The sequence below is a fragment of the Pongo pygmaeus genome, chromosome 8 (genome assembly GCF_028885625.2).
Source record: "Pongo pygmaeus isolate AG05252 chromosome 8, NHGRI_mPonPyg2-v2.0_pri, whole genome shotgun sequence".
Lineage (NCBI taxonomy): Eukaryota > Metazoa > Chordata > Mammalia > Primates > Hominidae > Pongo > Pongo pygmaeus.
In genome coordinates this window covers 11114961-11132314 of record NC_072381.2, presented here as the reverse complement: position 1 = coordinate 11132314, position 17354 = coordinate 11114961, and the positions used below count along the sequence as shown (strand labels likewise).

General features: G+C 40.8%; 1 protein-coding gene across 9 annotated transcripts in view; it reads right to left on the bottom strand.

Moving 5' to 3' along the window:
• CELF2 (CUGBP Elav-like family member 2) overlaps positions 1-17354 on the bottom strand; it is a 536938-nt gene that overhangs the window by 321827 nt on the left and 197757 nt on the right. For 2 of the 9 annotated variants that reach the window (XM_054436857.2, XM_054436859.2), the window contains exon 1: positions 7620-7757. The exons of 4 other annotated variants lie outside the window; for them this stretch is intronic. In XM_054436857.2, the coding sequence (XP_054292832.1) occupies positions 7620-7672 (53 nt within the window). In that variant the 5' untranslated portion in view covers positions 7673-7757. Of the gene's footprint in view, positions 1-7619; positions 7758-17354 lie in introns of those variants that run through there. 3 more of the 9 variants (XM_063669541.1, XM_054436856.2, XM_054436853.2) reach the window with 2 other exon arrangements.

Genomic DNA, 17354 nt, shown 5'->3' with positions numbered 1-17354 from the left:
GGGATTCCTTTCCAGACATTACCAGGAAGAGGAGGGGGAGGATGGAAGACTGTCCACTATGAAGGGAGTCAATAGGATTTGAAAATTGGGAAGGAGACGTCTGGGGAAGGGGTGGGGAGAAGAAAAAGGCTTCCCTGTTTAGCACTGTGATTTGCACACGGCAGGCACTCAGAAAAAAAAAATCCTTTGAAGAAATGTCCCAGTGCCCTCTTGAAGATGCCGAGATTTGTTAAACTATACCAAGTGCCCTTATCTGGTGCCAGCCTGGCGGCAGGAACAAAATTTACACTTATCAGAATGAGGTTTTCATTCCTTCCCAGTCCGCCCCTCACTGCCCCCACTCCGACGACATGTTTTCCCCAATTGGTCAGAAGTTCTTATCTTACTGTCACATGGTGTTAAATTTTAGAAAAAGGAGAAATTACCGCTTGACAGACTACAACAGCTGAACAGCAACAGCTGGGAGGACACAGTTGCGGGCGTAACATTCGGTCCTAGAGAGGGCAGCAACAGGTGGGGTGAAAGGAAGAGAAATGGACGTGGTAAGCTTGAGGGTGGGGTTGTCTGAGACGGATCTTGGCAGGAATCAAATTCTCTAGTTCAGAGGGAATCTCTCCGGGCATGACAGCCCCATGTGCCTGAATGTCTGTCCTTTTTCTGAACAAATACATCTTGAAAAAAGAGTGAGGATTAAGAGAGCCAAAGCTTTGGTTTCTGTTAAAATAAAGCACATGAATCTACTTGACTCACTATGGTAACTGATCCCTCCCAAAGAGCTCATGGTCACTAGGATCAGAAGATATCTGATCCAGTACATGCAGATCAGAATCTTTAGGGCAAGCGCTACTTTCAGACTGAGTGAAGACATTTTGAGGCTTAAGAACCAGACCTATTGGATTCAGCATTTCATTCTGTCAAAGAGTTGATTGACACCAGGAATGAGTCATTTAATTTTCTGATTCATCAGCTAGACCTTTCTTCTTAAGTGTGGCCATTCCGTACTTCCTAATAGAGATGAATGGCTGAAAAATCAAAGCCTATCATGATCCTCAGATAAGTACAATGTGTTAACCTAATTATCACTACAGCAATTATATAACCAAGCTATTAAAGTGACATGTAGGTTGAAAATACATTAAGGTTTTGAGCACAGGAAATTTATTTTTTCCCTATAATATGGTTCAAATCTCCAGCCATTTTTAGCCAAGGATAGAGGTTTTTGAAAATCTCAAGTGACTTTTTATTTAACTTTGCTTTTGATGCTATTTCCCATGAAGTCCATTAGGGGAAATTTTTTTTTTTCTTTCTCGTAAAAGAACTACCCAAAACCTTCAGGAAAAAGTGGTATAGCTATCTAGTCAAGCTGAGTGGAGTGTGTTCTATCTTGTCCTACCGCTATCGCTGAGTACGAAGTGTCACGTGACCTAATCACTTCACTTCTCAATTTCCTCTTTACATGAATAGCTGCGTATTTGCCCTGTTTCATAGGAATAGGGCAGGTAAAAGAAGAGGAGAGATGTAAATGACATTAGGGTCTGAGGAAGAAAGGGGATGAAGCTAAGGATTGTATTTTGCGTTTTTTTTTTTTTAATAATAAAGATGAATTCAGGGTGTCCTAATGACACCTTCCCTCTCCCCCTCACCAACCTCCATCTGCCCATCCTTCAGGGCCTAGCTCAACTCCCCTGTCTCTGCATCTCGCCACTTGACGCCTCCTCATCCACTGTCTGCTCTTTGTTCCATGAGTGTTGTGAGTTGCTTGAGGCCCCAGACTAGGTCTTTCATTGAGCACTGCATATATGTTTGTTACTTGCTTGGTTTTCATTGCCATATGACCTATTTTGGCCCCCTAGATGCATAAAAATTCACATTTTAATTTCATAATGCTTTAAAATTGTCTATTGTTTCTTCCAACATCTGTTCCCATTATACAGATTCAAGCCCAAGAGAAGTGAGGCATGGGATGCTTTAATTCAAAGACCTCCTCACCTGTAAGGTGAACAAATGAGGGTACAGAAGAGAGAGTTGTTAGAATCTACATTGCTACTTTCAAAAATGTTTCCTTCCTTCCTTCCTAGATGCTTTCTGCGTTAGTGCTGTGCTCCATTTCTTCAGTCCTATGCCCTTCCCAAAATTGGCACTGCAAGGTAAGTTTAAAAGAGCTGTAATTTAGGAAGGGCTGAGCAGCTGAAACTATAAACAGTGACCAGAGATTTGACCTCAGATCCTACGTGACGGTTCCTTGCTGAATTGTACAACTTCCTCGCCAGTTAAAGCCAGGAGACACAAATCAACGTCTACAGTGGAACCACAGCACCAGAGAAAGAAATGTCTTTAAAATGTCAACTATTAAACAGTTATACTGTCAAGGTGGCTCATGGGAGGTGTTTGGCTGAACACAGGGTCATAGTTCCTCCCACTGTGTCTGTGGGCCTGTGACTTTACCTCTCTCAGGCTGTTTTTTATCTTTAAAATGGGAATAACAACTACCATCAACTCTTGGATATCAGGATTAAATTATACAAGATAAAAGTAACCAGTTAGTGTAGTGCCAGGTATACAGTAGATTGTTAATAAATTTCATTTTTATTCCTTATTTCAATACCCCCACCCCTATCTTTGTTAAAACCTACAACGGGCAGTTGGAAAGGAAGAGAGAAGGCCAGTCCTGATTCGATTGTTCTTTTAGCACTGAGGTTTTCACTGATACTTCTAAGGCCTGTAGCCAGATCCAGAGGGAAGAGGGAGGTTATCGTTTCTGGAGAGCAGGCACCGAACATCCTGAGGCTTGGAATGAGGTCTCCATTCCTTTTTATCAAATCGTTTTTCAAAAACAAGGTCAACATGAGTTTTCATTTACAGACATGATACCTTAAAGGCATCTCCGAATGAGCAGGTCAGCCTTCTCATCGAGCCTAGAGGAGAGCTGGACTCTCAGCCCAGGATGTTCACAAAGCAAGGCATGAGCAACATCGCAGGGCCTGCTGTCCTGGTGGGACTGAGATGGAGAGCCTTACAGGAAGGATGAAAAGCAACTCATCAATTTCTGCATAAAGGCACAACTGTGCCCAGGCTAGTCAGTTCACAGACCTGCTAGAAGCCCGTGATGCTGCCTGTAAGCTTCAACACAGTTTTCTACTGATTGCAGCTGCAGGCCTTCTGAAGAAGGGGATGAAAACAGCCACGCATATCGGAGGTATATCAGCATCATAACTTGAAACCTCAAGCTCTTCCTTTCCATGACAACAAAGTTTGTGGAACTAAATAGTCTTGCAGGGAAATTCTAGTTTTTATTTTTCTCTGAGGGCATGCTGCCAATCCTGCTCCCTAAACTCAAGTGATTCATCACGATCCTAAACAGCCAATCATGGGCAGGTCAACCTGGAATGGGCTAAAGTAGCATTCCTCATAATACATGCCCTCATAATACATGTCACTCAGGGCTGGTGTCACCCTCTCTCCACAGGTGCCATTTCCTGTTAACTTTGATGGTCTTGACATACAAGAAAATGTGCCGGATCAGTCACACACTCAGAAGAAAGCTGTGGGGGGAGATAAACACACCTGTACATGATAATTGCTGACAACATTCCATGAAGCAGAATGGTGTGTTTGGGAACAAAGTGTACTTCATCGAAAATCAGGGTTAACCAGCAACATCTCTGAGTTGAACGGAGGTTCCGACGCACGTGCGTGTGCGCGCGCGCACACACACACACACACACACACACACACACACGCACACACACAAAACTTCCATCTTAGTCCGATCTCTATGAATTGGTGCCATTTAATCAGAAAGGTGCTTGAGCTCTAGGACACTTCATTTCAATTCTGAATGGGCTACGACATTAAAACCTCGCACATCCTGTCCCTCCTTGGACACTCTCTTTCCAATGTCAGCCAAGTCAATTGCCACGAATTTTAATCCTCTCCACACCACTGCCTTGTCTTTCCTACCCAACAAAAGTCACTGTTAGTTCAGAAAAAGAATCCCATATCCAGAAACAATTAGAGAAGCAATCAATAGTTTTATGAATCAGGAATGCTCCCCACCCCAAATTCCCCAGGAATTATCAAAATATGCAAAGAAATTCAGTGAAGGCTAATAAAGGTGACCCAAGAAGGCATTATTGCCACTGAATGGACTTGTGCTCATTACTGTTCCAGAAAGTACAGATCAATGCCACAAAGAAGATGATGCCACAAAACAAACTGCATTCTGTTAACGACTGTTACAGAAATCTCCATACAAAGAAATCTAAGTGGGATATTTCTAATATCCTCAGTACCATGATGACAAAACCAAGGTATACTTTTTGTCTATGAATTCTGACACCTTAAATACAGAATGATCATCCCCACGTAACACTCTTCCTTGTGCATTTTACTTTCTTTCCATCAACCTGTGTGTTTCCATGGCTGTGCTCAATGAACTTTTTATCAGCCACGTTTTCACCTAATTAACCCCCCTGATTACAATAATTAGTATTGATTCACTCTTTGAATGACTCCTCGGTCTTCTAGCACAATCTGCACTTGCTACAAAGTTCTAGATATGAATACTAATCAAATGCTCACTTTCGTTTTTCAGCCCCGAAAGGAGATTTTTGCAACTGTATACCCTCCTATTTTAAAAAAAGCAAAACTGTCTCGTTTCATTTTAACAAATCAAGGAATATTCATACACAGGGGTTAGAGATCTCAGTCTGTGGTCTGCTGAACACATCTATGTGAATATTCCCAAAGCTCATGGCAGAGGGGCTTAGGGTGCAATATTTACTTTCTGTGGAAAGAAGTCATTTTCCCAGTTCGAATCTTTTGCTATTCATTTTTCTGCATGTCTGGGCTTAGAATTAAATTTTCCTCCGACGTTTGTTAAAGTCACTACCTTGAGGAATCATTACATGTAGAGGCTTATGGAAGGATACAGATTATGTATCCCGTTCCTGTTGTGGAAATAGATGTAGACAAGTTTGCCAGCTTCGGGCAACCTCACACCATCCCTATCAGGTGAAAGGAAAAGACATATGTATGTTGGATGCTGGAATGGGGGCAGCCTCCACATTCCGGGAGCTGGTAATAATCCAACCACCGGAAAAGCAAACAAAGTGAAAAGAGAGTTACCTCGTTTCTGTATCTAACTGTGACTACCCAGGAATCAGAGTGAATAGACCACAGATAAATAACTGGTAATTTAGTCAAAAATTCAACGTGGGGGTTTCCAAGTCGTTTCTTTAAGTGGGCCACGGACAAGCAGCTAGGGAGCACAGAAGGCTACTTTCCTCCCAACCCACACAAAATTGACTTGCAACCTTTGTTTTGGATTAAACGTTTCCCATGGAAGCAGAATCTGAGTGTGCTGGAAACAGTGTGCCGGCCTCAGATATAAAGCTGCACCAATTACCTTTTATGAGCTCGTCTTGAAAGCAGTTATTGGTATACCTGATGGAATGAGCAGTTCCGATCCCATTGCAAGTAAGACAACATCACAGGCATGCATTTAAAATTCACTCTATTCACAACCGATAACTTAAAATATTATTATGCTGCACATATGTTTTGAGTGTACCTACTCTGAAAATACTGTCCACAGAAAAATCTCTACTTTAGAAGGCAATTCTATTTATCCAGTAACATTTATTTTAATAATTCTGTATTAAAAATTTTTATAACATTTCAACTTAAATTGAAAGAAACTGAAATTCACGTTCAAATTCTAAAAAATAGCTCATGTTTCATAACTGTTTTCCTAAGTAATACATCTTGTTTCTTATTTACTGAGAACATCATTAATTTAAACCAAAATATAATCCAATAGGGAATATTTACAACTAAAGTTTTAAAAATTACCCTTCAAAATGATTTCCCCTCTGTTTTTTAAAATGAGGTACTTAAACTCTCTCTATAAATGTACTAGTATATTCTGATATATTGCTGTGGCACAAACAGCTAATTAAGCAACACATTAGAATGTTAGATAAGATATATTCTTCACAGAAGTCAACCTTAGTAAAATGATTTTCATGTAAATCAATTATAATTCACTACTCTAGGGCCAATTCTTTTATTTCTTATGTGGCAATATAAATGGTTTTATTATTTGAGAAGTTTGAAACAGATTTTTCCATTTTCTCTCTTGAAAGCTTCACTGTTCTCACCTTAGAAACCAATGCTTATCTTGTAAAATGAAAGATATTTGAAGACGCGAGAAATGTTTGCCCTGCATAGAAAGGCATTTTATGAGGACATAAGCATAAATCAAAAATCAATATATTCCACAGAGACCTTGAACTTCACAACTTAATAGGCTATATAATAATAGTTTGTGACCAAAATTGTGAGGGCAAAAGTTCTCACTTGTCCTTGAATTTCTAAACTGTTTTCTACATGGATGCCAAAGGGAGAAGCAGAGACTAAAAATTGTAATTTACGTAAACATCAAAAATATTCCTCTTAACTCTTTTTCATGCTATGTTTCATAAGTTCACCAAATGAGCAAATTAAAAATCCCCAAGCTTTAAACACCATAGAGGCAGGTCTGATCACAAGGCATTTGCCAGAATGATAATGGTATTACAAGCATTCTCAATCAATAAGTTTTCTTTCAGTAGTTAACAGAGAGGTAAGCAATAAATCTCTAACTTAATCCAACCAACATAGCGGCAGAATGCAAAAAGCTCTATGAACGGTAGATACTAAATTTTTTAAAAGCACTAAACCACAAACAAGCAGTTGCAAAAGCTCTTCATTCTGATAGTCTATACAAACAAGATTATAGGAGATAAAAAGGGTGTTGAAAAAGAAAAAAAATAAAGCCCCAGACATGCATTAAGCTAGTTTGACAGCTCCATTGTTCAACCAGTCCCATTGTCAGACCCAAAGATGTATTCAGTGCTACAATGTCTGCTAGCAAATAAACAAAAGACTACATTTTTCAAAGCAGGATGCCAATTCTATCATAATTCTCCCTCTGCTTCCCAAAAGGTCAGTGGTGCCTCCTTCCTGGTATGTGAGAGAACCCCCAACACAGAGGCAGGAAACAAATATTTGCTTTCAATACATGGGGACCCAGGACGCCATGCATGAAAGAGGTCTCCAAACGGGTACACATTTTGGCAAACAGGATAAAGTGATCCAAACCTGGTAACACAGGAGGACTATTTAGGTAGGCTAAGTCCAGATTAGAGCAGTATTTGGAACGCAAGTCTAATATGGAGTCTCCCCAGCTCCTTTTTCGGTGATTATTCCATGCAGAGTGCATAAAAATGAAAGAGGCTTAGACATTGCAAAGGAAAAGACGAACCAAGAGCCAGATTCAGAGCCCTTAAAATTATCCACTGGCCACTCACAAATAGCAGTGAGCAAATACATGATATGCTTTCAAAAGGCAACTAGTACAAATAGAACTCACGGCAGTCCTCCGCCTTTCTCTTGCTGGCTCTCTCTTTCTCCCAATCTCTGGGTCTCGATTTCATCTCTCTCTCTCTCTTTAGATTCTTTTTCCCCCCTTCTCTTCTAAGGTAAGGAAGCTACTTGATTCAGAGCATAATTATTGTCTCAGCTAGCTCTAGAAACTAGAAAAGCGTGCGTTAAAAACAAAGGACACAACAACATACCTTAAAAGCAGCTCTTCATTTCTCATAGTAACAGCAGATTTGGGACAGCGCATGCTTCTATACTGATAGTCTCAACAAAAGCCAGTTCAGAAGTACGCTCAAACATCAATGCCACAGTCGCTGCTTACTAACGCGCCCTCTCCTCCCTCTCTCTCTCTCTCTCTCTCTCTCTCTCCCTCTCTCTCTCTCTCTTCCCACTCTCTTCCCTAGTCAAATGCTGAATAGTAGAGCAAGGGGGCTCCTGCAGATTCACTAAGTAGAAATAATCCTCTCTGACAAGTTATGTTGTCTATGCATATTATTACACTAACACACTGTGCTGCCTATAGGGGTCTTGTCTGCATTCACTCAAGCCTGGCTGGTGTTAGTTCTCCTAATTACCATCTTTAAAAATTGGGGGGAAAAAAACCCCAACAACCAAGGAACTCATTTACCTTTTTCTTATACACTTAATAGCAAAACCAATTTCCCAGTTGCCTTTTGCTATCAAAACTACAAGCAAGCATCGCAGATGAGTAACCACAGATTGGGATGGGTCAGTGTGCTAAAAAGGATTTTTGCCTCTCTTATCTGGGACACTGCATTCACAGTTGGATTCATCTGCTCCTCTTGTCTTGTCCTCAGGAAGAGTGACAAGGTCAAGACCCTTAGCCCCACCCTGAGTCATAGATGCATAGGACAGAGATCGAGGATTTGGAAATATTTTAACTCTTTGCGCACCAGAGTTCTCATAAATCAGAGCGTCATTCACCTGGAGGAGGGTATCTAAAGGAGGCAGGCAATGCAAAGATTGTTTGGTGGCACTGGAGTCCTCATCAACACAGGAGCATCATCTGCAAAAGACCAATGAGTTGCTCTTTTCTAAAATAAGAAAAATCTGCTTTCCTACCAGGCTTCGCATGTACAGTTAACCAGGGAAATATACATTGTACTTCTGTTTATTGGAATTAGAAAAATTCTATGCAGTTTAGCCAAGTAAAATAACAAGTTAAACACACACACACACACACACACACACACACACACACACACACACACAGGAAAGAAGAGATGCTAAGGACTGAGCAATCCGTCATCAGAAGTGCAAGCTAAGGCACTATTCCAGGAGGTGTGTGCTGACCTGAAGCCAAGAATGCGCTCAGCTTGGATAGAACAACATAGAACAGCCTCAAACAGACGTGGGTCACTGAATCCTGGTCCCGCTCCCATTCTCCATCAGTACCAACATGCACCTCAGTATAACCTGGACTCAAAGCATTACTGGGGATAATAATAGAGGAGGAAAGTAATGGTGGACTCTGTTCCCCACCTATTTGAAGATCTGGAACACACTCCAATTTCTTGCTAGGTCTCTGACCTCTGAACTTGGTCTTGATCCACAGCTAGAAAAATGAGCATGTTCTCTGGGCAGGGGGAGACGAAGGTTTTTAAATCTCCACTGCACAGAAATCTTGCATGATGTATCAGCTGGACTATGGCAAATAAGCGAAGGATAGCACTCACCGTCCCTATTTCTAGAGGGCAACAAGAAGGCGTGATGAGTCACTTGACAAAAATCAGATCATGAAATGAGAGCCTTGTCCCTAAAACAACCCCATTTTTTTTTTTTTACATATTCTTGCTTCATTCTAACATATGAAAGTTACAGTGAATATATAAAAATGAACAACCTTGCCAGCGAATGATATCATATAAAATCTAAGATGTTCTTTTGAAGTAAGAAAAGCATCATGTAAATGAGCTTGGAACCAGAGAGATCTTAAGGAGAAAGAGTTTGAGCCCATTCGCCTTGTGACTTGTGCTCGGTGCTGGGGCAGAAGTCACTTAACCTCTCTGGGGCTCTCTTTACTCCAGCGGTTAAATGGGGGCAACAAATGCTAATTTATTTTAAAGCATATGAAGAGCTTGTAGTGAAACTGGGTGTGTTTAGTCAGTGCAAATATTATTAAAAGTGGGATAACTGGACTGATACCAGCCACTGGTTTTGTCCGTTAGAGAAAAGTAAAAATACGCTGCTCGGACACAAAGCCCTTTTTGCATATTTCCGTACAGTTTCTAATGGGGGCTAAACTATGAGGCAAGCACCAACGTACAACAATAATGCAGTTGCTTATCCAAAGGTAAATTCTTAACATTGGAAGCCCATGTTGTAGTATATGGGGCTGTTCCTACAGTGAAATAAATTGTGGATCCATGGTAGTAAGGACTGGAACTGAACCAAACCATTAAATATTTTATACTCTCTCCACTTCCTTTTTAGTCTACGGATGTAAATAATGAGAACGCTATTGAGGTAGAGTTTAGTACCTGTCTAAACGCCACTAAGAAGACAGATTGAGGGCTTTACATCCACCATGTGCTAAACCTGGGTTATAAAGATGAGTAAATAGGAAGAAAGGATGTGGTTTATAACATGTACATAGTGTATAGTAAGTCTTTGACCTCCCCAACTCCACATTGAATTAATCTTTGCACTTCTTAACGCACCCACTAGAATATTTTTCCCTTATCTGGTAATTAATACATATTTGTTAAATAAAGGAATGAATTTATGTTTAACCACTGGAAATGTGAGGAGAGGACTATTTTATTTTCAAAAAAATTTTAAATGCCATTTCTTTAACAAATACGTGAAAAAAAAATAACCTCGACGTTTCTTATTCTAATTCAGGCACTGGTCAGCATAGATGACTACACTGAGATATTCCTTTCATGCTATTGTGTTTTACATTTCAAGGACTTTTCACATTTAGCAATTCATTTAATCCCCACGACAACATAGTGGGCAGGCAGCGCTGGTTCCTTAACCCCCTTAGCTGCAGAAATTCAAGTGTAGGAAGTGGCTGGAGTGACTTACCCAGAGAAGATGCAATAATGATGGAGCTTAGGCACTCATTCTACCGACTGCTGGGCCTGCCCCTTTCTACGACACCACATGCAACCCAATGCCCCCACTGTGCACAGAGATCCACATACATACCCCAGCAAAGCATAGTTTTTAAGGAGTGCTTAGTGCAATGAATGTTACACTTCCCTAATGTGATAGTAATAACCTTAGGGGATAGTGATATGGTTTGGCTCTGTGTCCCCACCCAAATCTCATCTTGAATTGTAGCTCCCAAAATTCCCACGTGTTGTAGGAGGGACCTGGTGGGAGATAACTGAAATCACAGGGGCGGTTTCCCCAATACTGTTCTCGTGGTAGTGAATAAGTCTTATGAGATCTGTTGGTTTTATAAGGGATTTCCTCTTTCACTTGGCTCTCATTTCCTTTCTTGCCTGTTGCCATGTAAGATGTGACTTCTGCCTTCCGCCATGATTGTGAGGCCTGCCCAGCCACGTGGAACTATGAGTCCATTAAACCTCTTTTTCTTTATAAATTACCCAGTCTCGGGTATGTCTTTATCAGCAATGTGAAAACGGACTAATACAGATAGATAGTAAGTTAATGAAAAATTGCTTAAGTGGTTCTGACTTGGATACTAGTATCAAAGCAATTCCTTTCAAACTTCATTCCAAATGAAGGTCGAGTTGAGCCTAGACAGACTAACAACTTTTGGGGGCTAATTATTAATATTTTTTGAGATCATCTGCAGTAGGAGCCAATTTTTAACAATCCTGATTATTACTATATTTGGCTGGTAGGGATTTCTTTTTTTTCCAAAAAAAAAAAGCAGTAATTAACAAAGAACAATAAGGAAATCTTAGATTGTTCTGATGCCCTCTATATCCAAAAAAGATGTTTTTGCTGTATAAATTACATTTTTAGCTAATAATGCAAACTTGATGAAGAAAAAAACTAGAAAAGTACTGCAATGTGAGAATATTGGCAGTGAGCTAAGAATCAGCCAGCTTCTTGGCCTTTTCAGATTTGAGCTTTCTAAACAAATTTAAAAGGTGAAATTATAGGTGCATTTGTTTCTGTTACAGGTAATTTCCAGAAGAAAGAGCTAAATTTCCAAATACAACTTAATGATTCTTAAGTTTTTTTCTGCTTTCTGTGCCTTGTCTTTGCATTTTGGCATTTACATTGCAAAAGTAATAGAAAGTATCATTTCAATGGAAGTGTTAATACAAAATATGCCAGAGCCTGACAGAACAGATTCCCTCTTTGATAAGAATGGGACAGTACACAAATCTAGCCTGCCTCTCAAATCCTAAAAGAATAATCCAGGAATGTGGAGGCATCGAGGACATTAAATCTATTTAGCTGCTAGTTTCAGATACTGAGAACTGCCAAGTTTAATTAAGAAACATCCCATATTGCTCTGGAAGATGGAAAGAATACATAGAAAATTTGTTAAGTAAATATGAAGCAATGATCAAGGTCTAAAAGAAATGGATATGCAGTGTAGCAAGTGTGTGATACATAGTAGGAGTTCGGTGAAGCTGATAAATACACGTGCAAATGGATGAACGTTCTTCTATTCTGCTGATGTCACACTGAAGACACAAAGCTCCTCTGACCCCAATTTATCAACTTCAGAAGAAGGGTCTTTCTCTTTGGGTGCAATAGAGGCAAAGCAGTGACGTCTGCAAATAGTGGGGGAGCCCAGGGCAGCACTGGGGACGGAAGCCGGAGACTAATGGAATATGGTGCAATCCTTCTTCCAGACCCCAGTTCCACGCTCTGCCTTGTGGGGGAAAATACTTCCAAAGTGTAAAAGACCCGAGTATCACAATTCACTACCTGAAACATAATACTGACAGTGGGTTTAAAGTAAGACCCCAGTAGCATTGCTAAAGAAAGGGTTTGACAGTATCTGGAGAACTTGTTCACATGAGTTGCTTTCACTTGAGCAACTCAAAAATGACCTGTCAGTCACACTGTGGAAGCAGGAGGTGGCCATCCCAGTGACAAATCCAAGGGCCCTAAATTCCAAATGGAGATTCCTTTCAGAAAGACTGTTCACTCATTTTCAAATGGAGCTGTTTACCAGGAGGAGCAGGGCGCAGGAATGATTAATGAGCAAAACTAATTGTAAAGCCCCTTATCATGATAAAGTGTCATATTTATCAATACGTATGTATGAATAATAAACCATAAACTACTTGGAACTCCAAGAAGCCACTTGAAAATAGGTACTAGATAAATTTAAGAAGTATTGTTCTAAAGAGTAATCATGACTCTCTGCTGTAAATGAAAGCAGACACCAAGAACCGGCTTCAGAGGACTATGTCTGTGTAGGTAAACAAAGGCCCGTTGAAGACAAGAAGAAGAAAGGAAAGGATTTCCCATTAAAATAAACTATCATGGATAATGTAGTTGATTAAACAAACAAACAAACAAACCATCAAAAACTAGCTTTGGTTTGTGAAATCTTACAACTTAGCAGACAACATGTTCACAATGGAGAGATCAGTTTTGGCCTAATGTTTTGCCAAGCACCACTTTCAGGCAGGTGGGAAATCTTAAGAAGGCTACAGGTGAATATTCATAAGTTAGGCATGTAATATTTATGTGGAAAATGGACCAAGTTTATTCTTCCTATTTTTAGAGGAGGCAAAGGCACAAGCAACTCCCTTTCTTCCTGTTCAAAGGGCCAGGTCAGAGAAACTACGTTACTCGACCATTATCCGGGCATCCAAATGTGAATATGACCTTTGGTGCACTTGGGGATCTTCCTTTCCTAGTGGTCTTGATTCTAGGGAATCCTAAGAAGTAAACTGCACAAGCTTAATAAAGACCACAGTGGCGTGGATCAGCCTTCCTTCCTGGAAGGTGAGAGCAATATGGCGATTCATATGATCACGTGACGGAAATGCGAGAGAAACCCAGATGGTGTAGGAAAGATGAGTTTGAAACTATCATAACACATCTACAGCTCTTTTTAATTTTTTATACTTTTTCAGAGATGGTGTCTTGCTCTGTTGCCCAGGCTGGAGTGCAGTGACACAATCATAGCTCACTGCAGCCTTGAACTCCTGGGATCAAGTGTTCCTCCTACCTCAGCCTCCCAAGTAGGTAGGACTACAAGTGCATGCTTCCACGCTCATCGCATAGCTCTCATATAATACTCAGGTGCTTTCAATGTTACCTTTCTATATCACCCTCTGAAACTAAGCTATTTACTTATTAACTTGTTTGTTATCTGTTTCCTCCATGTGAACCTAAGTTCCATGAAAACAGGGAGTTTCTCCATTTTATCCCCACTTTAGAACAACGTGTGGTATGTGGTAGACACTTAGGAAACATTTGTTTGGAGGATGGATGTCTTCATGAAGCATTCTTCCTGTGCTTTACCTAGTCTCAGTGGCTTGCAGCTGTATCGCACAATTTGTGAAATACCATGCTCAATGAGGAGGAGTTGTTAAGTTATTCAGCTAGAACAGGGAGAGACAAAAAGATTAGGAAGGGCCTGTTCCTAACTTTAAGGATTGGATACATTCCTTGAGATGGAATGATAAACTTGATGTTTTCATAATTGTTTTTGAATTTTAAAGCACCATTTATGTGGGTACATTGAAAATAAAATGATAAAACTGTATATTACCGTCGTTACTTTCCATAAATGCTAAAGTTTGGGAGTTCGTAAACTGCAGGCAGGTAAAACAGGGCATTGAAGATGAGATGGGAAGACAAGACATTCAGAATTAGCGGCAATGGGAGCAGGAGGGTGATTTTTTGTGGTGGCATGGCAAAAGCAAGTATCCTACAGGCCAGGAACAAGAATCAGAAGTCAGTGTAATTTTTGCTTCATTCATTTTTAAGGAGTAGGTCCACTTTTTGTATTTAATACTTCAGTTGACTGTGCCACAGCCCCAAGAGCTGGTGTCACCTCATTTCTTCCTGGGTCAGCCTGCACTCTGCTGACCTCCCACCTCACTGAGATCCCCCAGAGATCAACAGCAAGTTACTCTTAGGAGTTCTATCCTCTGCCTGCTATTAAAAACAAATCACTGGAAGCTATTAAAGGCCTCACACATTTCCTTAAATCAGTTCCTAATGAGATATAGCCTCACTTTAAAGTGCATTAAATTTTATTTTACATTGCAGTGGTAGAAAGTAAGCATTACTTTTACTTTCCTATTCCTTGTAAATATGGCAAATACTCTAAGTACATAACTAAGTTATGATCTCCAAAAGAAAGTCCCTGGCAGGCTTCTAGAGGCCAAAGCGGTAGTGGAGACAAGGCAGAGAGTAGCCTAGGGCTGAGTGAGGAAGGATATTGCATTTCACACTAAAGACTCTGCCAGTAGGAAGCCATGAAAGGTTTGGGGCTCTAGAAAGATAACTCAGCATTGTATTAGCCTGTTCTCACACTGCTAATGAAGACACACCTGAGACAGTGTAACTTATGCAGGAAAGAGGCTTAATTGACTCACAGTTTCACATGGCTGAGGAGGCCTCACAATCATGGTGGAAGCTGAATAGGAGCAAAGTCACATCTTACATGGTGGCAGGCAAGAGAGCGTGTGCAGAGGAACTCCCCTTTATAAAACCATCAGATCTCATGAGACTTACTCTCTATCCCAAGAACAGCATGAGAAAATCCAGCCTCCATGATTCAATTACCTCCCACCAGGTCTCTCCCATGACACGTGGGGATTATTACAATTCAAGGTGAGATTTGGGTGGGGATACAGAGCCAAACCATATCAAGCATGAAGCATGGACTCAGAACTTGGAAGAGTCTCGAGACAGGAAGGAAGGGCAGTGGGAAGACCATCCTACAAGTGAGAGACTATGAGGCCTGTGAGGGAGGTTCTTCTCTTCATCAACCACTGCCTACTTGTCCAGCTTGTGCAAGATGCATATAATATTTATGTGGAAAAGGGACCAAGTTTAGGTCTAGGAAAGATGAGTTTAAAACTCTCATAACACATCCATAGCTCTTTCTAATTGTTTATACTTTTTCAGAGATGGTGTCTTGCTCTGTTGCTCAGGCTATAGTGCAGTGGCACAAAGGCTTGCATCACTTAGCTATCAGAGCTATCCCGTAAATCTGCATTATCACCCACATGACACAAATGAGGAAACGCAAGGGCCTGGGATGATTAAAAACGGCCCAAGCTGACACATGTAGTACGTGGAAGGGATGGGCATCACTATTCCATGTTGCCAGGCAGCAGCTGTAGAGAGAGGAGAGGGGCCAAAGCATATTTTAGCAGTAGAATCACAATGTGAATAACTGAGTGGGTGGAATGAAGAAAACCAAGGAGTTGAAGATAATTCTGATGTTTCCAACATGGACAATTTGGCAAATGATGATACCGTTGACTAAGAAGGCAACCAAAAAAGGTAAAACAGGGTCATTGGGGAAGATAAGTTACTCTGCTGAGAATAAGCTGAGCTTGAGAATCCTGTGGGCAGCACCTTCCAGGGGAGGAGGAAGTTAGATATACTGCAGTGGAAGAGACCAGCCCAGAAAAAAGTTGAGGGCAACAAAAAAAAAAAAAAATGGGATCTGGAGGAGGACCAGAACCGCGGGGCAAATCCAAACTTGATGGCGGGGACAAAGGAGGATGTTCCAGCAAAAGAGAACACCAAATGCATTACAAAAGGGTTGAAACCTAGTTGGAGTGAGAAAATATATACATACAAAGTTATGAGTTACCTTGCCATTGATGAGATCACAAATTATTTATTTGGATGCTGAATGAAAAAACAAGGCAGTACAAATAAGAGGCAGGAACATGCAGGAAGTTTCAGAAACCAATTGGGAACTGGGGCAGTAACCCACGAAGGCAGCCTAGCATGTGCCTGCACATGCCAGGAGAAAGGAGGCGGGGACAGAGGAAGACCCTAGAGGTCAGATAAAATCCTTGCCTTCACCGACTCTAACCAAACCTTCAGCTCCTTGCCCTGATTTCTGAGATAGAATCATAAGTGCTCTGCTATTCATCACCATCTCCTCTAATGTATAACAAAAAAATAACAGGGCTGGGGGCTGGGGTGGGGGCACTGCACCCAGCTTTCTGAACAGACAAGCAAAGGTGCAGAACAAGCTCTTATGCTTCCAGTATGCCAGTTGGGTCCAATATTTCCAGAAAAGCAACAGCACAAGTTGATTTTGAAGATGTCTTTGAATTTGGCCAGATAAGGACTTCAAAAAAATTATAAAAAATTAGAAACTCTAGATTTGCATAAAATGTCCCAGGCCAATAGTTTTATACTTTAAACTTTTTTAGTAAAAAATATTATATACTTACAGGAAAGTTCATGTAAGTGTTTAGCTCATGGAATATTCACAGACTGAACATACCCATGCAGTCAGCACCCAGATCAAAAGAGTCTTATGTTCATTTTTAATTCCAGAACCAATGCATAATTTGATGAACATAAATATATAAAAACTAGAATGCCCATGAGTTTACATTGTCAGAGAGACAACGAGAATCTGTTGAACAACACTGTCTCTAGAACCACTTACTTCCTCCCATCTCTACTATGTTAGTTGAGGCCATCAGACCTCTTAAGGAATCTCCCCATCCCTAGTCTCTCTGGCTCTGATCCATGCTACACATTTCAGCCAGAGTTACTTAATACTGAAATATGCTCATAGCTGTCTCCTGTTTACAACACTTTGAAGGTGTCCCCTGCCCTAAGATGAAGTCCAAGCCATGTAGTAATGCCAATGAGATCCACCTATGTCTCCAACTCATCTCTCAGGTATTCTCACCTGGCACACCTGAACTTCTTCCAGTTCCTCCAATACACGATTTCTCTTGTGTCTGTGCTTTCGTTTGTGCTGTTTTCTACCAATGCAAAACTCTCCAGTGATCCCCACCCCG